The sequence below is a fragment of the Sardina pilchardus genome, chromosome 9 (genome assembly GCF_963854185.1).
Source record: "Sardina pilchardus chromosome 9, fSarPil1.1, whole genome shotgun sequence".
Classification (NCBI taxonomy): domain Eukaryota; kingdom Metazoa; phylum Chordata; class Actinopteri; order Clupeiformes; family Clupeidae; genus Sardina; species Sardina pilchardus.
This window is the reverse complement of record NC_085002.1, coordinates 3,689,863-3,712,620: the sequence shown is the minus strand read 5'-3', so window position 1 is coordinate 3,712,620 and position 22,758 is coordinate 3,689,863. Positions and strand designations below refer to the sequence as shown.

The following is a 22,758-nucleotide window of genomic DNA, read 5'->3' as shown; positions in this document are numbered from 1 at the left end:
GCAACCCTTTTTTCAATGGGTAATTGCATGTGTGAGAATTAATTTTGTGTTCCACGGGTCCTCTGTCATTGATGCCACATCACCAAAGAAAGTAGCCTATAAAAGTTATGCCTAAGACCTTTTCTTCAGACATGTTAAAGCAGCACTCCGGAAGTCTATCAAGTATAAAAAGGACATAGCTCACTAAGTATTAAAAAATACTTCTACTAAAATGAAGCCAAATCCACAAACAAAAAAATACAGATCTGTAAAAATAGCCAATCTGTGGTCTTCCACTTTTAATTTGAAAAGAAGCAGCAACTTGACGTGTTTCCCGGAAGTACAACAACAAGCCCGGTGTTCGCCTCATTGTATCATGACGGCTGTGAATCTCACAGAATTACCTCTCCCCCAGCTCGAACAGCTGAAAAATCAGCTAGAGCAGGTATGCTCTTTAAAACCTCTTCCCTTACTACAAAACCGTTGTGGTGTATATTTGTATTTTCAGAGCGTCTCTATCATCCAAGAGAAATGTTTGTTGCCAGGCTATCCTAGCTAGTTAGCAATTAGCGCACTCGCTATGAGTGGTTGTAAGGTGCTTCATGAGATAAATAACCAACGTTACCATTTATTTCTTAATGAGTGCAAATATTTGTGTCGACCGTAAAGCCTAGAGACGGTTTTTTGCAACGGAGGACCAAAGTTAATGGATATTATGTCTGATGTCCGTTCCCATTCAGTTGGTGGTCGTCCACATGGAGATGCACAGTTCGCCCATATTTAGACATCCACGCCCCAAACATGAAACGCAGTGCGCTAACGTCATTTATTCGCTTGTTTGTATCAACTACTATCCAGTTTTGTTGTGCAGGCCTTATTTTAACTGTATACAACTATAATGCGTGTTAAATAACGTCCTATTGCAGGAGACAGAGTTCCTGACATCCTCTATCGGACAGCTTAAAGTTGTACAAACGAAGTATGTTGAGGCTAAGGAGAGTCTGAATGTACTCAACAAGTCAAACGAAGGTGAGTAAAATGTAGTGCATCGACATCATCGCTAAAAGTGTCCACATCAGACATAATTACTCCGAAGTATAAACGCCGCTATAATTAGCTGTTAGTTGCAGTCTGTTTTGGGTTCTGGGAGACCAGATGTTAGTTTGGCATTTCATGCCCGAGGTTCACCCTAGGATCAACTTGTTAAGGATTGGTTGTGGGTTAAGGCATAATTTAGTCTTAAACGAGGCTGGCTTTACATCAGACAACCTGTTTACAACTTAATGAGTACACCACTGCATGGTCGACACAGCTATTCTCAGCTTTGCCTCCATATTAGACATATCAAACAGTTGTGACTCTCTAATCATTACAGCGAACATCCGGGTCTTAATTCACCCACACGTTCAATAGAAGTACGAAAATAATCAGGCCCTTAGCCTAGTTTTACTACCTTCTGGTGCTTGATCCTTCTGAGATAAGCTTGCTTTTTAACATTTAGACTGTTTGGAAAGTCCATTTTATCCCCTCTTGTCGTTTATTTTATAAGCTAATCTATAAGACATTTGCCCAAAGCAGCTTGAGAGTACCTGAATGTGATGGCATGTGTGCACATCTGTCTAATCCTACATTTTCTGTTTTTCACAGGAAAAGAACTACTTGTTCCTCTCACAAGCTCTGTATCCTTTTCTTATGTGGTGGCGGCCATGAGCCATGGGGTGATGAACGTTATTAGTTCTGTTCCTCCTCTATAAATGGATGTTAACTTTATTCTGAGACCTCCTTGACACAACTGTATTCAGATGTATGTGCCTGGAACGCTGAATGATGTGGAGAATGTATTGGTAGATGTGGGAACTGGGTATTACGTAGAAAAGGTAAGATTTTAATATTTACACCAATGCATGCACACACACGCATAGTTATCGCTGTTGGTGTGAATGGCCCTTTAGAACATACACTGTGAACTACAAGCTCCACCTTTATCTCCTGTCCACAAAACACCAGGGAGAATCTCTTGTATATGCTGCTGCGTAGGCTAGTCACATTTATTTCAACTTTCCCTGCAACCCTTCAGTGTGTTGCATAATATGTCGAGACCCTTTTAAATTCTCTTAAACCATTTGGCAAGTGCTAGCTGGCCCCTTAATTTGTTCCGACGCTGTGCTTAAATTGACTTTCCCTTTTAAAACTCCCTCATAAAAAAACAAATAGTTTTGGTTTGGTATTGAATTGGTAGTTTCAGCTTTCACCAGGTGCTGGGAACGTGCAATTTCACCAGAACGAGAAAAATATTCCTTCAAGGCAGTATGGCTACCCGATGAAGTATACACTTTTATATTGTCAAGAGAACTTCCTGTGAAAAGCCACAGGTGCACTATATATATACACTATACAGCCATAAGCATATGGCTACCTCTACTAATTAGTAGGGTGAGCTGCCTCAGTCACAGCCTTTGCTTGCAGGTGCCTAAAAGCCAACAGTATTAACATTACCTCCTTGCTCGCTTCTTGCCCAACACCCCTCAGCTGTGCTACATTCACCATATAGAACGGCCTCTTGGGACTTATTGCTTAAGTATACGGTTATGTGGGGGGGGGCTGACAAGGCTGCACATTAGGTGGGTTTACATGGGTACATTAAATCAGATTCATGTCACATTTGGAATACAAATATTCATATTATGACCCTGGTTGGAATAACACTGGCCAATCCGATTGGAATATACATGCGTTAGCTCAAAGCTGTCGCTTCATAACTGCGATAAACAAGCAATAGGTTTGTTTTTTGAGCAAAACAGAATGAATGAAATGTATGCCGCACCTGAGTTCACAAGATGGTGCGGACCAAGACCACCTCTTTTTGGAGGTCTCAGACCAAGACCACCTCTTTTTGGAGGTCTCAGACCAAGACCACCTCTTTTTGGAGGTCTCAGACCCAAGACCACCTCTTTTTGGAGGTCTCAGACCAAGACCACCTCTTTTTGGAGGTCTCAGACCGATTTATTTGGTGCGCACCGAGTGTGGTTGTTGCGTTTCGACCGGCGCAAACAAACCGTAACGAGGGCTCAAACACACTCAAGTTCCCTTAAAACGCCCCGTCATACATAGAGACGTTGATCCCAAATAGGGGACACACCTAGTGTGATTGTGCAGGTCCAGCAGACATGAAATGGGAGATTGGATTGAAGTAGATGGTGGATGTTGCTTTTTAGCTTCTTATTGGCTCTCTGCGTGAAAGGCTCTAATACGCTGGTTTGTTTTCCGTTGGAGCCAGGTGGGTTTTAACCTGCTACTATAGCTAATGCAATTAGTGCCGACACAGACCTGGTTGGGAGCTGCACCTAGTGAACCAGTACATTACGATAAAAAAGGCTTTATGCATCAGTTAAGATTGTTATTAGTGAGCAAACAAGATATTCAGTGTCCGAGTGAAGATGTTAGCAGCAGAATATAACAGAAGATGCCGTTACGACACAGTTAAGTTAACGCTCCACCGGAAAACAAACCAGCGTATTGGAGCCTTTCGTGCACAGAGACCGATTGAGACCCAGTCAGTGTGGGCACTGTGTCTCTGGCCGTGTGGGCACTGTGTCTCTGGCAGTGTGGGCACCTACAGGAGCATCTACAGCTGAATCATCTCACTCGTTCGTCCATTGCTATGATTCTTATGCTTGAGTGTAACGTGTAACTTCGTGAACGCTGAGGCGTTTGGCATAAGGAAAAGGAGGTCGGCTTAAATACCTTTGCAGTGGGAGGTGGGTGAGTTAATTGCTGTCAGTCATCCGTAAAGGCTCCTTCTGATCTTTGTTTATAAAACATCATTAAGTGTGCGTGTACAGCTGAATCATTAAGTGTGAGCGCACACACTTGTGAGTGTGAGTGCAGCAACACCACCTCAGTCCTAAGTGTGTATGTAGCACAGAAATATCATTTGTCTGAGGTGGCTGCCGTCACTAGCAACTCCCAGACTCCCTGAGGAAGTGGCGTCGGCATGGAGACCTGCATTGTGTAGTGGCGGCAACACTGTAGCCTCGGCTGCGTGCTATGACAGGCCTCCGCCGGACGAGTTATGCACCCAACCAGTGGACTGCTAGAGACGTGTGCACTGTGCAGCCTCATTTGATGGGTAGAAATAACGTATGTGTGTGTGTGTGTGTCTTTGTGTGTGCCCGCAGAATGTAGACGACACCAAGAACTTCTTCAAACGAAAAATCGACTTTCTCACCAAACAGATAGAGAAAATTCAGCCAGCACTGCAAGAAAAACACAGCATGAAGCAAGGTGATTATACACACACACACACACACACACACACACACACCATGAAGCAAGGTGATTACACACACACACACACACACATATAATTGCCAATTAACTTATAATGAACTATATTAACATTGTTGAGGCTGATTGTGTGTGTGTGTGTATGTTATAATGGATTTAGATAAGAGTTTGGATGTACCAATTATTTAAGTATTGTTGTAGTGTATAATACAATATAATAATAATAATGTGGATATTGTATGTGTGTGTCTTTGTTTTTCTTAACAGCGGTGGTTGAAGTCATGAGCATGAAACTACAGCAGTTACACAGCCAACAGACACCGTCATCGACGACAAAGGCCTAGGAAACAAGCGTATAGAAGAAGATACACCATACACTCTCACAGACAGGTTTTCTTGCCAAAAAAGTGCTCAGCAGTAGAATAGATCTGAATGACTTAACTGTCAGGGATGTTGAGTGGACACACAATAGTGTTGTCTTAGGACATGTGTACACACACACACACACACACACACACACACACACACACACACACAAAGCAGTCTCAGACTCTCTAACCTAGACACATGTGACCTCTGGAACCCCAGTGTAGAGGCACAGGTGACCTCGGACTGCATACCTGTCCGTCAGCATAGTCTGTGTTTGTAAGTAAGAGACTCGTTTAGTCCTGAAGACTGTCTCAGTGTGTTATGTGATCACTAAATTAATATTTGCATACATTCACAAATGAATCAATAAAAGTGCTTCAAGTGTCTTAAAGTGAGATTGAGTTTATTTTATTTTTTTATGTATTTGTGTAACATGTCAGGGTCTTTTGTGAGGTAGTAGGGCTAGTAGTTAAAGGGGAATTCTGCCTGTTTCCAACATCGGGCTCTTTTGAGTTGAGGTCAGAGAGAACTGCAGGTAGATATTTTACTATTTATTTATTTACATATTTACTTTTTAATGTATTTTTTTACTTGCAGTGCTATCTAGCAGGGCAGTGGCTAGCACAGCGAGGCTATGTTCAGAGCTATGTTATGGGGACCGATTAGACTCGATGTCTAAAGTGCTGTGGAACATGAACAGGGTCCTTACGAGACACCACTATGCGTGTTTAATGATGAAGGAACGGTGTATAGTAAATGTCATGTTCGGACTTTACAGGAAGCGTCTGCTGGACACTGAGGTGTATGACTGTGAGGACAAACAATGGATCTATTGATAAAAAAAAAAAAGTTCTTGGAATGTGTAGGATGATTGTTTTCTGTTTGTCTGTTCGTTTTTTTCATGAAGGCAATGACCTATCTGTCTAAACCCTCAACAGTTTGCTCAAAAATAGCAAAGGATTGGTTCTAAAGATGGTGTAATTATTAAAAGCGTCATTTTCTTGACTTTGGTTTAAAACCACTTATGTGGTGCACATCCCATGCACTCTACACCTTTGTGCCATGGACAATTGAAGTGCAAGAATCATTCTCTGGTTGAAGAACCTATGTTCTCAACTAACATCCCACAGTTAAGTTGTTTTTCTTTCAAGGTACCATAGAGGCTGTATGTCTCTGTGCTGGGTAAGTCAAAGGTAGGAGATGCCCACAGGGGTACTTGTTCGTCATAATCATCTCCATTGTAAATCACTCTCAACGACCTGAAAAGGTTAAACCGACCTAGACTGCCACCTAGTGGACGTTTGTGGTAGTGTAGTATTGTTACCGTTTCAGTGTTACACTGCTTGCTGCCTGGATTTGCCATTCATTTAAGATGACAGGCTCCCTCTCCATCCGTCTTTCTGTCACAACCCTATTTGTCATTTCTTGACTTTGGGGTGCTTGCAAATATGAGATGGGTCCCACAAGTAGGCTAACTGTGTGTGTCTGTGTACACGTATGTTTACTTTTGTTTTGACACAGTTTTGCAAAGGCCATTCATTCATCACTGAGTAGATACACGGAGAGTCTATGTTTTGTAGCCCAGTCCGCCATTTGATGTTGTTGATGCTGTTGAATTTCTTGAGGTGAACTAACTTGACTGACACCGGACCGGACGCGGTGCAGCCAATAGCAGTTGCCCAATAGAAGTGAGATACAGACTCATCACAGGACCAGACTCGCTGAAGATTAGACTGTGAAGCCCACCGACTAAATGCTCTCCTCCATCCCGGTCACGTGACAAATAAATACAGTAGGATCGGTCACTATGGCGGAGATCTGACTGACTCACGAACTCAGCATCACTGCACGGGCTTTTATTTGGCATCTCCCGTCTCCTCCGAGGATTGCTCCCCCCGTCCATCCTCCTCTCTCGCAGGCAGGCGGTGTTCGGACGTGATGGCAGAACGCGGAGTGGATCTTTCTGCCTTGCCCAAAGAGATCCGGGAACATCTGGCGGAGCTAGACCTCGAGCTATCAGAGGGTAAGGGATGGATAGCCTACGCGACCATATGTGCGCTCAGATGAGAGAGAAGAAGAGATGTGCATAGCGCGTTGGTGATATATGTTTGGTTTGGGATTTAGACGCACACGCCATTCTCATATTGATAATATTCGCTATTTAAATCGGTGTGTGGGATGAAGGAGAGCTGTCTGAATGTTGTTGTTTCATCTTCGCGTGCTTGCTGATCACCGTGAGGCACAGTGACCTGGTTTCACCATGTCTTCACGAGGGCATGGTTTGATTTAATACAGCCTGCTGTTAACACAGTCAATGTTTTATTATGCTATTACGACATTATGTCATCCCTCTATTGATTGTAGGATTTAAGTCATTTGAAGACCCGTTTATTTCAGATGGAATGTAGGCTACTACTGCATATGAATGTGAATGTAGCCTGACATCTTTGCTATTCGTTTGCAGACACGACTCTCGTTTCTAGGCCCAGTGATTCTATCAAGTTCCCTAAGATGCAAGCTCGTATGCTACATAATTAAATATTATGGCAGCGAACAATGGCACATAATTGTCTGATGCATTTTCCTATATTCCTGATTTAGCGTCAGGCTATACCTTCAGTAGCCTACATTATCCAATCCTGATTGGCAATGCACGCATTACAGCGAATCGTAGTGGTATTTGGAATTCAGTGGCCTTCGCGAAACATATCTTCTTCCGGCAAGTGCCGCGCACAGGGCAAAGCGCTTTAATTCTATAGCTTATTCTAAGCTTGTTGGATGGCAGATGCGACGCGGACGCGGAGGCAGATACTGCGCTTCCTTTGCGCGGCTAGCAATGCGCTTCTGTAGTAACCAGACCAGCGTCTGAACGTGGACAAAAGGCCACACGCTCTTAAAGCAGTCATTAGAATTAGACTACTAGTGTTGTACCGCTTGAAAACTATAAGGATGACATTCAAATCGAGGATTAACTTCCCCAAGAGCAAGCTTAGTAGCAAACAGAATGGAAGAATCTCAATATGACTAGCCTACCACATAACACACTCACTCATTCTCTCTCTCTCTCTCTCTCTCTCTCTCTCTCTCTCTCTCTATCTATCTCTCTCTCTCACTCCCCCTCTCTGTGTGTATGTGTGTGAGATCAGATCAGGGGAGACAGGTGTACATGTAGTGAGTTAGAGATATGCTGTATAATGCATGCAGAGCAACTCAGTTTATTAGGTAGTCTATTACAGGCCCCCTCATCTGTGTGGGCGACTGTGAAGTGTTGCAGAGTAGCCTGCTCCACGGGGTCATCCCTATGTTCCCCGGGTCCTATGTTCCCCGGTTTTCCCAAAAAGGGTCCTATGTTCCCCAGTCGTAATACATACCGGGGAACATAGGACCCTTTTTTTGGAAAAGCGGGGAACATAGGACCCTTTATAAAATGTAAGAAAAAAAGGGTCTTATGTTCCCCAGTCCCATACAAAGTGGGGAACATAGGACCTGGGGAACATAGGACCCGGGGAACTGTAGGACCCAGGGAACATAGGACCCGGGGAACATAGGACCCGGGGAACATAGGACCTGGGGAACATAGGACCCGGGGGACATAGGTACGCTCCCCCTGCTACACTACCCTCTGTGCCACCCATGCTCACCCTCACAGTCATCGGTATGATGATTAGTGTCTCTGTAATAATATGGTACTATGGCCGTGTTATGGCTGTGGTATGGCTGTGCTATGGCTGTGCTATGGCCGTGTTATGGCTAGGCTAGCAGGAGCAGGAGCCGGGCTGTGCCTTACGTAAACCCCACTAGCCCTGCTAGCCCTGTCTGCCCTCGGAGGTGAGCTAGCGACAGATGCTGCTGATGCCCATAAGGTGTTGCACTTACTGCTGGCAGAGCAGAACTGTGTGCTTCGCACTGTGCAGGCTACACGGACACCTTTTCTTTTTATAGTGCGGTCTTATCGACTTCACAGTGTACATCTTCTCTGTGCTCCTCTGCAATAACTCCCTACAAATGCATTGGCTGCGTGCTGTTATGGTGGAACAACTAGGGGTGTGAAATGGAGGCTATAGTGTGTATGCGTTTTATGATAGTTTTCTCACATGGCATGTTTTACTGCCATTGTTTGTACAGGAAATGGACCCTTCTTGTGGAGTAAAGCTTAATGTTGTTTGTGTAGCATTATCATTTCATGTGCGTATGTAATATTAATGTCACACGAGGCGGCGATATGCATGCGTACAGGCTAATCCCCTCAGTTATACACACACACACACACACACACACACACACACACACACACACACACACACACACTGTTGTGCTAAATGTACACGTCTAATGGTAGCCACTGAAACCCTGGCCTGGGTCACAGCCAGTGTAAACACACCTTCAGCTCATCACTGACAGGTCGACACGGGCGGTTTGGGCTCCGTGTGTTTCTCAAGAACACTCTGAAGGGTATGAAGTGGTCTGGAGTGACTTGGCATCGCTCTGAGAGCAGAGTGAGCGCTCCAGTCTGACACATGAGCCAATTCTGCTCAGTGTGTTCATTGGCGTACCCAGCCAACACAGCTAGACACAGAGGAGGAAGTGTGCGTCCACCAGCTGATGCAGATAGGGACCGGAGACCTCTGGAGTACAGGCCCACACTGCAGTCTCAGGGATGCAGGAAGTAGATTACATTGACAAACATGCTGTTATGCATGTCTGCTCAAAGTGTGTTAAGATGGCAAGAATGTGCTATTCTTGGAAAAAAACATTTGCTGTGACATCATTTCAACTGTTTATCTTTTTACCTCTATGTAATGATAAAGCCATTTCAGAATGTATATGTGAAATCTACACATCACATGCATGATCTTTATGACTAGATGTGTTCATTCAGTCTAGTCTAGTCTGTAAAGAAAGTAGTAATGTAGAGACTTGGCCTTTTCTTCTGTAGCCAGTAAATACATGCTGCCTGTGCTGTGACTCTGTTACATCACTTCCTCTGGTGGGGCTGAGTGTGAGGCCAGGCAGGATGGAGATGAGTGGACTCTGTTACATCACTTCCTCTGGTGGGGCTGAGTGTGAGGCCAGGCAGGATGGAGATGAGTGGACTCTGTTACATCACTTCCTCTGGTGGGGCTGAGTGTGAGGCCAGGCATGATGGAGATGAGTGGACTCTGTTACATCACTTCCTCTGGTGGGGCTGAGTGTGAGGCCAGGCATGATGGAGATGAGTGGACTCTGTTACATCACTTCCTCTGGTGGGGCTGAGTGTGAGGCCAGGCAGGATGGAGATGAGTGGACTCTGTTACATCACTTCCTCTGGTGGGGCTGAGTGTGAGGCCAGGCATGATGGAGATGAGTTGAGATGAAAGAAAGTGCTTGGCCCACTCTATAGGTCTGTCTCAAAGGCAGCATGGCTGCACAAACAAACAGGTGACGTGTGTGTGTGTGTGTGTGTGTGTTTGTGTGTGTGTGTGTGTGTGTGTGTGTGTGTGTGTGTGTGTGTGTTACCTGGCGGGGTCTGTGCCTTAGCAGGAGACTCCACATATGTGTGTGTGTGTATGTGTGTGTGTGTGTGTGTGTGCGTGCGTGTGTGCGTGTGTGCATGCTTGAACTTGTGAGGCCAGGGAGTGTGCTGTGTGTGACTTATCCCACTGCTGTCCCTGAAGGGTTGTGATCCAACACCGAGAACAGCAGCAGAAAGGCAGACATGAGGAAGAAAGGATAGAGGGGAGGATGAGTGAAGTGATGGAGAGAGAGAAAGGGAGAAAATGTGGAGGAGAAAGTAAAACAGAGGAGAGGGATGAACGAGGGAGAGGGAGGGATGGAGAGATTACGCCCCTTGTCTGCTTAATCTAGGTCATACAGCATAATGCTCGTTTACCCAGAATGCACAGCGAGATCCGTACTGCTCTCTCTCTCTCGTTCTCCCACTCTCTCTCTCTCTCTCTCTCTCTCTCTCTCTCTCTCTCTCTCTCTCTCTCTCGTTCTCTCTCTCACCCTCTGACTCTCACACAAACACCAGTGTCATCTGTTTTGTTGGAATCCGTGTGGGGAATGTAAATCCTTACTTAAACATGTCATTCTCTTGGCATTTGACATCAAGTCTAAGGCAAAAGAGCCTTTGAGCAAGAGACTAGAAATCTCTCTATTGTCCTATGCTGTTGAAAAGTGTTTAGTAATAGAATATTTGGTAAATAGTGTGCATCTATACCCAGTAGCAAGGCATCCTCTTCCTAGTCATTACAAAATTAGCCGTAGTCTATGATGTGGTGATGACGATGAGCCTTATGTTGAATTTGAACAGACGGCATCGTCCAGAACGACCAAACGACCGTTCTGGACCTGCGTGCCCAGAGCCGCCGTGCCCGGGCCCTGCCCGCACAGCTGTGTGTCCCTGCCTGGCGTAGGAGAGTGCTTTCTGCTCCGCTGGGTTGCCAGCGCGCCCGCGCCCGTGCCCGCGCCTGTGCCCGTGGGTGTGTGTGAGATGGCATGCTTCTGTGCACCACAAATGCCACGCTATTTCTGCTGTTCCAGGGACACATGACATGACGTGTTGCTTTTGTAGCTTCTATTGAAATGATGATCATGACGAAGAGCAGGAGGAAGTGACGATGTTGATGATGAGGGTTGCTGAGGAGGATGGTGATGGGGGGTTTGGAGGTCCCTTTTGGGACTAATAACCATGGTGACAAGTTTAGGTGATGATGATGATGATGATGATGATGATGACGAAGACAATGGAGACCATTTCTTTGTGGTGAATAAAAATCGCTGTATTTTCTTTTTAGGTGACATCACTCAGAAGGGCTATGAGAAGAAACGGGCAAAACTCCTCGCTCCCTTCCTCGTGCAGTCTCCAGGTAAGACTCCTGCTCAGTCTCCAGGTAAGAGTCCTGCTCAGTCTCCAGGTAAGACTCCTGCTCAGTCTCCAGGTAAGACTCCTGCTCAGTCTCCAGGTAAGAGTCCTGCTCAGTCTCCAGGTACAGCTCATCATCACCTGGTATGAGGACTGGAGGAGACACAGTCGGTAGGACACTCCTTACTCAAACAGCAGCTCATGACATGGTTTTGTTTAGTTAAGCACGTGGATAAAAAATGAGCTTATTTAAACACATTGTCCGCGTGGATGTGAGTTTAAAGGCACATTTCCTACAGTATATACGGTACTCACATGCTCACCTAAAGCAAAGCCATGTTATGAAGCTTCATGAAACTGTTCAAACCCCTTTTTGCGTCTTTGTTTGGAATGTCTTCTGGGTTAGCTTACTACTCTTGGACCTACTGTAAACTCCTTACCAACGCCTCAGTGCTTGCTAGGGTTAGGGAAAGGGCAGTAAAGGGTACCTTATTTGCACTTCTAACAGTGTGGTTTTGTGTGTGCCAGTTGTGCCTGTGAAGAGTCCAGGACGGACCACTGCCTCCACTCCCTCCTCCTCCGGCTCGTCCACCCGCCATCGCCGCACCACGCACCCACGGCACGGAGGAGGCACCAGAGATGACCGCTACAGATCAGGTAACACACCTGTCCAGTCACACCTGTGAAAATGCAGATATAGATTATGCTACAGATCAGATCAGGTAACACTGCTGTCCAGTCACACCTGTGGAAATGCAGATATAGATTATGCTACAGATCATATCAGGTAACACTGCTGTCCAGTCACACCTGTGGAAATGCAGATATAGATTATGCTACGGGTCAGATCAGGTAACACTGCTGTCCAGTCACACCTGTGCAAATGCAGATATAGATTATGCTACGGGTCAGATCAGGTAACACTGCTGTCCAGTCACACCTGTGGAAATGCAGATATAGATTATGCTACAGATCAGATCAGGTAACACACCTGTCCAGTCACACCTGTGGAAATCCAGCTGTGGTCATTTACCTGAGATAACGCTCTCAGAGTGCTTTTCTAGTTAAGCAATAAGCCCCGAGAGGCCGTGCGTTATACTGTATAATCGAACAGCTAAGGAGCGTTGTTAGGCACGACGCGAAGCGGAGTTCGATTATACAGTATAACGCACGGACTCGAGTGGCTTATTGCTTTTCTAAAACGGTTACCACGTCGATCTAGCAAGATTTCATGAAACAAAGGCACAGCAACGAAAAAGTAACGATGTATTCATAGATAATCATTCTTCCGCTAAGAAATATATTCCCTCCATATGAATGGTTGCCAAGCAACAACAAGACGCAGCCACTGCTAGTTTTGTGCTAGCGCATTACTATAGAACGAAATGCGGTCAAGGTGTGTGTTTATCGTGCTATATACAACGGCATCGAACGCGATTCAGCCAATCATAATCAAGGACCGGAACTATCCGTTTTAGAATTCATAATATCCTCTCTTGTCTGTCTCATGTGTCCTCCATCTTTGGCGCTGTGCGTAGACATCCACACGGAGGCGGTGCAGGCGGCGCTGGCCAATCAGGTGGACGGGGAGGAGAAGCTGGCTCCGCCCATGCCCACCAAACGCCGCTCCACATACGTGCCGTCCCCTGCTAAAGCACAGACCCCGCCAGGTAACACACACACACACACACACACACACCCGCCAGGTAACACACACACACACACACACACACACACACCACACACGTACTGTATGTGCAGTCTCCTGCTAAAGCACAGACCCCGCCAGGTAACACACACACACACACACACACACACACCCCCGCCAGGTAACACACACACACACACACACACACACACCACACACGAACTGTATGTGCAGTCTCCTGCTAAACCACAGACCCCGCCAGGTAACACACACACATACACACACACACACACACACACACACGTGCAGTCTCCTGCTAAAGCACAGACCCCGCCAGGTAACACACACACACACACACACACACACACACAATCACACAATCACACGTACTGTAGGTATGTATAGTCTCCTGCTAAGGCACAAACCCCACCAGGTAACACACTACACTACACTACACTACACCGCACACACACATACGCACACACACAATCACACAATCACACAATCACACAATCACACGTAGGTATTTATAGTCTCCTGCTAAAGCACAAACCCCGCCAGGTAACACGCTACACGACATTACACTACACACACACACACACAATCACATGTAGATATGTATAGTCTCTTGCTAAAGCACAGACCTCGGCAGGTAACACACTACACACACACACATTCTCCTTCTCTCATGCGCACTGTTTCCTTCTCTCATGTGCACTGTTTCCTTGTCTCTGCTGCAGATTCGTCGTCCTCGTCGGAGGAAGATGACGATGACGAGGACAGCGGCGACATCCTGTCTCCGGACTCGGCTCCGGACGGCGCTGCCCAGGGCTCCTCGTCTACCTCGTCCTCCTCGGCCTCGTCCACCCTCTCGTCCGACCCGTCCAGCCAGACGCAGACGCAGTCCAGCCAGGCGCAGCTGCAGACGCACATACACTCGCACTCCTCGCACTCGCACATGGCAGGGCCCAGCGCACACACACACGCCCAGCCGCCCCTGCCGCCGCCGCCGCCGCACTCACACTCCCACCCCGTGGCCCTCACCGAGACCATGGGCCACGTGCGCATAGGTCAGTCCACACTAGTGTGTGTGTGTGTTACAGTCATTTCCTGTGTGTTAGCGCATAGGTCAGTCCACACTAGTGTGTGTGTGTGTTACAGTCATTTCCTGTGTGTTAGCGCATAGGTCAGTCCACACTAGTGTGTGTGTGTGTGTTACAGTCATTTCCTGTGTGTTAGCGCATAGGTCAGTCCACACTATTGTGTGTGTGTGTATTACAGTCATTTCCTGTGTGTTAGCGCATAGGTCAGTCCACACTAGTGTGTGTGTATTACAGTCATTTCCTGTGTGTTAGCGCATAGGTCAGTCCACACTAGTGTGTGTTTGTGTATTACAGTCATTTCCTGTGTGTTAACGCATAGGTCAGTCCACACTAGTGTGTGTGTGTGTGTATTACAGTCATTTCCTGTGTGTTAGCGCATAGGTCAGTCCACACTAGTGTGTGTGTGTATTACAGTCATTTCCTGTGTGTTAACGCATAGGTCAGTCCACACTAGTGTGTGTGTGTGTGTATTACAGTCATTTCCTGTGTGTTAGCGCATAGGTCAGTCCACACTAGTGTGTGTGTGTATTACAGTCATTTCCTGTGTGTTAGCGCATAGGTCAGTCAACGGTCACTTCTGTTTTATAGAATTAGCACCATAGACATATACTGTATATACGAATATAGTATATCTATGGTTAGCACTATTGGTCACTAGTGGTGTGTGTGTTACAGGCCACGTGCGCATAGGTCAGTCAACGGTCACTTCTGTTTTATAGAGTTAGCACCATAGACATATACTATATACGTATGTAGTATATCTATGGTTAGCACTATTGGTCACTAGTGTGTGTGTGTATTACAGTCATTTCCTGTGTATTAGCGCATAGGTCAGTCAATGGTCACCTCTGTCTTATAGAGTTAGCACTATAGACATATACTGTACGTATATATCTATGGTTAGCACTATTGGTCACTAGTGTGTGTATGTATTACAATCATTTCCTGTGTGTTAGCCACATTGTGTATAAGCCGCAGGACAGTGTTTTATGCAAGTTAAAAGAAACAAAACTATACTACTAGTACCACATTACCCTTTTTAGGATGCTTCTCAATTACAGATTAGTGTGTCATAAATAACTGTAAATATCTCTCTTCTCTCACACACACACACACACTGCCAATAAGTGTGTGTGTGTTTGTAATGAGTTGCGTTATGTTGTGTGTCCCCCTGTGCTGCTAGACCTGGGGGCCGTCGGTCAGCGCATGTCCCGAGTGGACCGACCCAGCAACACCATCCGGGGCATGACCCACGTCCAGGGCCGCGGCACCATCATGGAGACGGCCGACGGTAAGAGGGGAGGGGGGTGGGGGGGGGGGGGGGGGAACGGGTCGGTCCGGGTCGCCCCACAGTCCGAGCACCACACTCGTTTCCCAAAGAGTCACCGAGAAACTGCTCTCCTCAGACACAGACGCTCAGATCAGACGCTTTTTCAGGCGCTTTCTGTATGATAGACCGAATGGTTTTCATACGCTTTCTGTATGATAGACTGAATGATTTTCATTTGATGTGTTGTGTGCACTTTTGAATCTTGATTTTGTGACTTCATGTAGGCTTTTATGTTGTGTTGAGTTTTCACACATATTCTAAGTTTGTTTACTCACTATCTAAGCCATGTTTACCAAAGAGTCACTGAGAAGCTTTTCTCCTCATGCAAAAGAGAACTGCACGTACAGCCAAAAAGCGCTAAAAACTGGGTGCTGGGTACAGACAAGCATAAGTTAGGAAAGAGAACAAGACGTCCGCACACCAGAAAATGCTCCTCAGTGTTTTAAATGGTACTGTAAATCACCATGTGTAAGCTTTTCTCCTCAGACACAGACATCAGGCGCTTTCTATATCATAGACTGAATGGTTTTCATTTGATGTGTGCACTTTTGACATCTTGATTTTGTGTTTTCATGCAGGCTTTTGTGTTGTTTTGAGTTTTCACACATATTCTTATTCTAAGTTTGTTTCCTCACTAACTAAGCCATGTTCCTTTGTCTCTCTGTCTCTCTGTATCTATCTGCCTTTATAACTCTCTCTGCTCTCTGCCTATTCTACCTCTGCTTCCTATGTCTCTATCGATCCACTCTCTCTCTCTCTCTCTCTCTCTCTCTCTCTCTCTATCTGCCTCTATTTCTAACTCTATTTCTCTCTCACACACTCTCTTGCCCATCCATGTTGTGCGTACATTCAGTCAGAAGGTTTGGAAAAGGTATAGTAATCATAGCCATGAGTAGCCCCTTAATAGTCCCTTAATAGTCCATTCATAGCCCCTTAATAGTGCGCTAGTACGCAAACCTGAGAAAACTTCTCTTCCCCCTCTTCACTCTCGCTCTGTGAGTATGTATGGATGTGTGTGTGTGTGTGTGTGTGTGTGTTCGTGTTTATGTGTGTGGGTAAGTGTGAGTAATTGTGCATATGTGTATGTATGTGTGTGCGTGTGTGTGTGTGTGTGTGTGTGTGTGTGTGTGTGTGTGTGTGTTTGTGTTTATGTGTGTGGGTAAGTGTGAGTAATTGTGCATATGTGTATGTATGTGTGTGCGTGTGTGTGTGTGTGTGTGTGTGTGTGTGTATGTGTGTGTGTGTGTGTGTGTGTGTGTGTTTGTGTGTGTGTGTGTGTGTGTGTGTGTGTGTGTGTGTGTGTGTGTGTGTGTGTGTGTGTGTGTTTGTGCTAGAGATTCTAGTTCAACTCTACTCTGTCCAAGCCCTGATTTTCCCCTCCTAGCTGTAGACTACCCTTTGACTTTGTGACAACAGAACTAACACAATCAGATATTCAAGAGTAGGTCACTAACATCAAAACACAGACCCACTTTCCCACACACCCACGCATGCATCCACACACACATCCCCCCACACACACATATACACACTCACAGGAACGGCAGGTAGAGTTAGAACACACTGCACTGCCATCATCCATAAGCTGTGTCCTTTTATACGTTTTTCTATGTGCTGTTTGCTTGCTTGCTTGCTTGCTTGTGTGTGTGTGTGTGTGTGTGTGTGTGTGTGTGTGTGTGTGTGTGTAGGTGTCCCAGTCTCCAGCAGGGTCTCCACTAAGATCCAGCAGCTGCTGAACACGCTGAAGCGGCCCAAGAGACCTCCACTCAGCGAGTACTTCATGGACGACCAGGAGGAGATTGTCGAAGGTACGTGTGGCAAATCCATATCATTCCCTCTCACTCATCATTCCCAGCTGACTCATAAAACTAGAGTTGACTCAATAAAACTATACTTTTGGTTGGTACCATAACATGCGGTTATGTATTGTAATCCATGTGTTCAGGTAATGTATTGATACAGTAGTGAAATGCTAAAAATATTATTTTAAAAAGCCTGGAAAATAGCCTAATTAACCTTCGATCTCGGCCTATTCTGTAGTCAGGCTGGAGCTGTGTTTGCATTGTGCCCATCGAGGAAGGAAGGAAGGGAGGGTGTATACAACACCAAATGAGAGGCACCCAATGTATTACAGTCATTTCCTGTGTATTTAGCCGCATTGTGTATGGACAGTGCTTTAAATACAAGTTAAAAGAAACAAAACCATATTAATGCCATATGAACTGCCCCCCGTGTATTAACCTCATAGCTGAAGAAACAAAACCATATTAGTGCCATATTAACTGCCACGTGTATTAGCCTCATAGCTGAAGAAACAAAACCATATTAGTGCCATATTAACTGCCACGTGTATTAACCTCATAGCTGAAGACATTTTGCGTTGTGCCCTCTGTAGTTCCTCAGCCTGACCCGAGCATCCCTCGTCCAGAGGGGAGGCAGACGATCCCGGTGAAGGGCGAGCCGCTGGGTGTGGTCAGCAACTGGCCACCGTCCCTACAAGCCGCATTGGCCCGCTGGGGCGCCACTCAGAGCAAGAGTCCCGCCCTCACTGCTCTTGACATCACTGGCAAACCCCTCTATACGCTCACCTACGGTAAGCCCCACTGGACACTAGCAAATGTGTTTTTCTGTCACATAATACATATATTGACATATATATTTTGTCACATAGCCTACGCAGATCTAGAGTATGTCAAATAGTTCTTCAAACCAAAAGTCACACTGCCAATCGTTATGCTACAGTAGCACTGTAGACTTTACCCACAACCGTCTTTTCACTTCAGATTCTGTAGAGACAGCTACAGCTACAGCTAGCATCTCAGATTACCTTAACAAAAAACATATTGCTTCTGTTTATGATTCACATTGAATTAACTTACACATTAAATTAAAGGTATTTAAACATTTACTTCTTTCTCAATTGTATGACAGTCTGTGGTTACTGTTGTTTTTGGACAATGGTAAATGTATCAACAGTTTTGAAATGTTCATAAATGTTGTTTCTTTATGAATTTCCATACATGTTGTGTGCAGAATAGAATAGAATTGTGTTCATATATGAGTTCTATTTCTATGGAGCATGGAGCTCTTGAGGAGTTCCTGTTCCTGTTCACCCAGAGCACAGAAGTACAGTAGTGTGACGTTGTTCTGGGAGACTTTATGAAACTGACCAACTGTGCTACTATGTTGTTGCCAGGGAAACTGTGGAGTCGCAGTTTGAAGCTGGCGTACACCCTCCTCCACAAACTGGGAGCCAAAAATGAACAGTTGCTCAAACCTAAAGACCGGGTAACAAATACACACACACACACACACACACACACACACACACACACACACACACACACACACACACACACACACACACACACACAGACTATGCATTATGACTCATTCATGAGTAGATCAACTGAACAACACAGTCAAACATACATAACATACTGTACACAAACACATGTAGTTGTAAAGTATGTTAAGGTACAAAAGCAAACGGCATGTACAGTACAGTTGTGGTTGCGTAATGAGTAACTTCAGATGAATAGACATTATGAAGAGAAGTAGTAGTGATGTAAATGCTGAACCAGTATGTCTTTAAAATGGTACAGAGTAACAGAGGTAATTCATAATGACGTGTGTGTGTGTGTGTGTGTTTGTGTGTGTGTGTGTGTGTGTGTGTGTGTGTGTGTGTGTGTGTGTGTGTGTGTGTGTGTGTGTGTGTGAAAGGTGGCCCTGGTGTACCCCAACAGTGACCCGGGCATGTTCTGGGTGGCGTTTTACGGGTGTCTGCTGGCTGAGCTCATTCCTGTGCCCATAGAAGTGCCTCTCTCTCGCAAGGTACACACTACCCACAATGCACTGCTACACAGCTACATACAGTAGCTAAATGTACATTTATTCGTGTTTTTTTCCAAATGTCATCAGTATTAGAAATCTGATTATCTGTGTGTGTGTGTTGTGTGTTGTGTGTTGTGCATGCGTGGCTGCGTGCGTGTGTGCGTGTGTGTTGTGTGTTGTGTGTGTTGTGCGTGTGCGTGCGTGCGTGTGTGCGTGTGTGTATGTGTGTGTGTGTGTGTGTGCGTGTGTGTGTGTGTGTGTGTGTGTGCAGGATGCTGGCAGCAGTCAGGTCGGCTTCCTGCTGGGTAACTGTGGCGTGAGTCTGGCCCTCACTAGTGAGGTGTGCCTGAAGGGTCTGCCCAAGACCCCCACAGGGGAGATCCTGCAGTTCAAAGGTCAGTCTCAGGCTGTCACTGTCACTGTCACTGTCACGACCTCCCTCACCTCTCACCCTCTCTCTTCATGTCCCCCCTTCTTCTCTCTCTTTTAGCTCTCTCCCCCTTTCATTTTTTCCTCTTGCTTTCATTGTCTCTCTCTCTCTCCCTCTCTTGATTTCTCTCTCCTCCTGCATCCCTCTCTCCTTCCTTCTCTCTCTCCCTCTCTCTCTCCCTCCCTCTCCCCCTCTCTTGATCTCTCTCTCTTCCTGCATCCCCCCCTCTTTCCTCCTCCATCCACCTCTCCATCTCTCTCTTGATTTCTCTCTCTCTCCTTCCCTCTCTCCTCTCTCTCTCCCCCTCCTCTCTGAGACTTCTCACTGATGCTTGTGCTGTGCTGTGTGATTGACAGGCTGGCCTCCACTGAAGTGGGTAGTGACTGACCCCAAGTATCTGACCAAACCCTCCAAGGACTGGCAACCTCACATCCCCACCGCCAACACTGACCCCTCCTACATAGAGGTGCTGAACCAGCTTTATTTCTTATTTCAGTGGTATTATAATGCCCAGATCCGTTTATTGGGCGCCACGGATGTCTATCAAATGCGTCTGTGCATAGCTCATCATCGTCTTGCTTTCCCCCCTGTTCTGTGATTGGTCCCCTATCTGAGGCAAAAATGGGGCGGTAGTTCCCATGCTGCATTAGCAGCGTGAATCATATCGAGCGCAAGGCAGGATGGGAACACCCAGGCTAATTTAATATCATTATGTAATTGAATTTAGCATTTAATGCTTATATGCTGTTGCTTACTATTTAAAAGCATAAACTTTGTTTAGGCCTTTAACTAATTTGCTTATATTATAAATTTGTCAAGAACTTTACACCTTTATCAAGTTATTGGTATACTTATCTATCTGTAAAATAATTTCCTGTGTATTAGCCGCATTGTGTATAAGCCGCAGGACAGTGTTTTATGTAAGATAAAAGAAACAAAACCATACCATATAAACTGCCCCCGGGTATCAGCCTCACAGCTGAAGAAATTCAGCCAATTCAATGTGTAAGACGCGGCTAATAGTTGTGAAATGACGGTGTGTGTGTGTGTATCTGATTGTTTAACTGGCGTCCTTGTCTCAGCAAATTCAATGTACAGTATAAGCCGCAACTAATAGTTGTGAAATGACGGTGTATGTGTGTGTGTGTGTGTCTGTCTAACTGGCATCCTTGCGTGTGTGTGTGTGTGTGTGTCTAACTGGGGTCCTTGTGTGTGTGTGTGTGTGTGTGTGTGTGTCTAACTGGGGTCCTTGCGTGTGTGTGTGTGTGTGTGTGTGTCTAACTGGGGTCCTTGTGTGTGTGTGTGTGTGTGTGTGTGTGTGTCTAACTGGGGTCCTTGCGTGTGTGTGTGTGTGTGTGTGTCTAACTGGGGTCCTTGTGTGTGTGTGTGTGTGTGTGTGTGTCTGTCTAACTGGCGTCCTTGCGTGTGTGTGTGTGTGTGTCTAACTGGGGTCCTTGTGTGTGTGTGTGTGTGTGTGTGTAACTGGGGTCCGTGTGTGTGCCCGTCTACAGTACAGGGTCAGTAAGGAGGGCACGGTGATGGGCGTGGCCGTCTCCAAGGTTGCCATGCTGACGCACTGCCAGGCGCTCACGCAGGCGTGCAACTACTGCGAGGGTAAGAGTCGGGTTGGCATGGCGACGCTGCACATGGGCACCATCAACTTTGTGACATTATGACCTCTAATCACCATCAGCTATAATAACAGTTCTCTCTCTCTCTCTCTCTCTCTCTCTCTCTCTCTCCCTCTCTCTCTCTCCCTCCCTCTCTCTCTCTCCCTCTCCCTCCCTCTCTCTCTCGCCCTCCCTCTCTCTCTCTCTCTTTCTCTCTCTCTCTCTCTCCCTCTCCCTCTCTCTGTGTGTGTGTTTGTGTGTGTATGTGTGTGTGTGTGTGTTAAAGGGGAAATCCTGGTCAGTGTCTTAGACTTTAAGAAAGACATGGGATTATGGCATGGCGTTCTCACGGTGAGTATTTTACTTTCTGCCCATGTGTCTGTGTGCTAATGTGTAGAGCATGCACTGGTTTAGTTACATTTACGATATGTGATATGTGAAATGTGAATACAGAGCTATTTGTCATATAATTGTGTGTGTGTGTGTGTGTGTGTGTGTGTGTGTGTGTGTGTGTGTGTGTGTGTGTGTGTGTGTGTGTGTGTGTTTCAGAGTGTAATGAACCGCATCCACACCATCAGTGTTCCATACTCAGTGATGAAGGCCTGCCCACTGTCTTGGGTCCAGAGAGTCCATATTCATAAAGGTAATTATCTCTCTCTCTCACACACACACACACACACACACACACACACTTATATACATACTGTATATATATTTAAAGGCACAGTGATACTACTACATGTACACATGCTTGTCTGTGATGTGATCAGTGTTTCAATGTGAGCAAATGCACTTTCTCACCCTCTTTCAATCACTGTGTGTGTGTGTGTGTGTGTGTGTGTCTGTGCGTGTGTGTGTGGTGTGTGTGTGTGTGTGTGTGTGTGTGTGTGTGTGTACGTGTGCGCAGCACGTGTTGCCGTGGTGAAGTGTCGTGACCTCCACTGGGCGATGATGTCCCACCGAGAGCAGAGGGAGGTCAGCCTGGCTTCTCTACGCATGCTCATCGTGGCCGATGGTGCTAATCCATGTAAGTACTACTCACACACACACACACACACACACACACACACACACACACACACACACACATGTACATTTCTACTCAGAGCTCACGGTGTAGTGGACTTTTTGTTCACTTATTTTATGCCCAGTTCGTCCAGCACCCAGTTTTCAGAATTTGGATTGTGCATGCTTGCCTGTTATTATTACAGCTAGTCCATGTAAGTGCCACCAATACTTAGCATTACTGGGTATCATCATCACACACGAATAACTGTAGTAGGACATGTCAGATACTTGTGAGTTTTGCTAACCAGATTATGTG

General features: G+C 45.9%; 2 protein-coding genes across 2 annotated transcripts in view; both read left to right on the top strand.

The window, feature by feature from the left end:
- Positions 1-297: 297 nt before the first annotated feature.
- Positions 298-5,026, top strand: pfdn5 (prefoldin 5). Its single transcript, XM_062545383.1, has 6 exons — positions 298-424; positions 906-1,008; positions 1,627-1,658; positions 1,782-1,856; positions 4,158-4,263; positions 4,534-5,026. The coding sequence occupies exons 1-6, from the start codon at positions 356-358 to the stop codon at positions 4,608-4,610; spliced, it is 462 nt and encodes a 153-aa protein (XP_062401367.1). The 5' UTR covers positions 298-355; the 3' UTR covers positions 4,611-5,026.
- A 1,426-nt stretch (positions 5,027-6,452) lies between these two features.
- Positions 6,453-22,758, top strand: part of dip2bb (disco-interacting protein 2 homolog Bb) — a 40,537-nt gene continuing 24,231 nt past the window's right edge. Inside the window, exons 1-16 of the mRNA XM_062544904.1 lie at positions 6,453-6,658; positions 11,412-11,483; positions 12,008-12,136; positions 13,018-13,149; positions 13,868-14,098; positions 15,414-15,521; positions 17,249-17,368; positions 17,956-18,153; positions 18,757-18,848; positions 19,284-19,394; positions 19,666-19,789; positions 20,181-20,290; positions 21,336-21,438; positions 21,721-21,785; positions 21,984-22,077; positions 22,342-22,461. Coding sequence (XP_062400888.1) covers positions 6,574-6,658; positions 11,412-11,483; positions 12,008-12,136; positions 13,018-13,149; positions 13,868-14,098; positions 15,414-15,521; positions 17,249-17,368; positions 17,956-18,153; positions 18,757-18,848; positions 19,284-19,394; positions 19,666-19,789; positions 20,181-20,290; positions 21,336-21,438; positions 21,721-21,785; positions 21,984-22,077; positions 22,342-22,461 — 1,894 coding nt within the window. The 5' untranslated portion in view covers positions 6,453-6,573. The remainder of the gene's footprint in view (positions 6,659-11,411; positions 11,484-12,007; positions 12,137-13,017; positions 13,150-13,867; positions 14,099-15,413; positions 15,522-17,248; positions 17,369-17,955; positions 18,154-18,756; positions 18,849-19,283; positions 19,395-19,665; positions 19,790-20,180; positions 20,291-21,335; positions 21,439-21,720; positions 21,786-21,983; positions 22,078-22,341; positions 22,462-22,758) is intronic.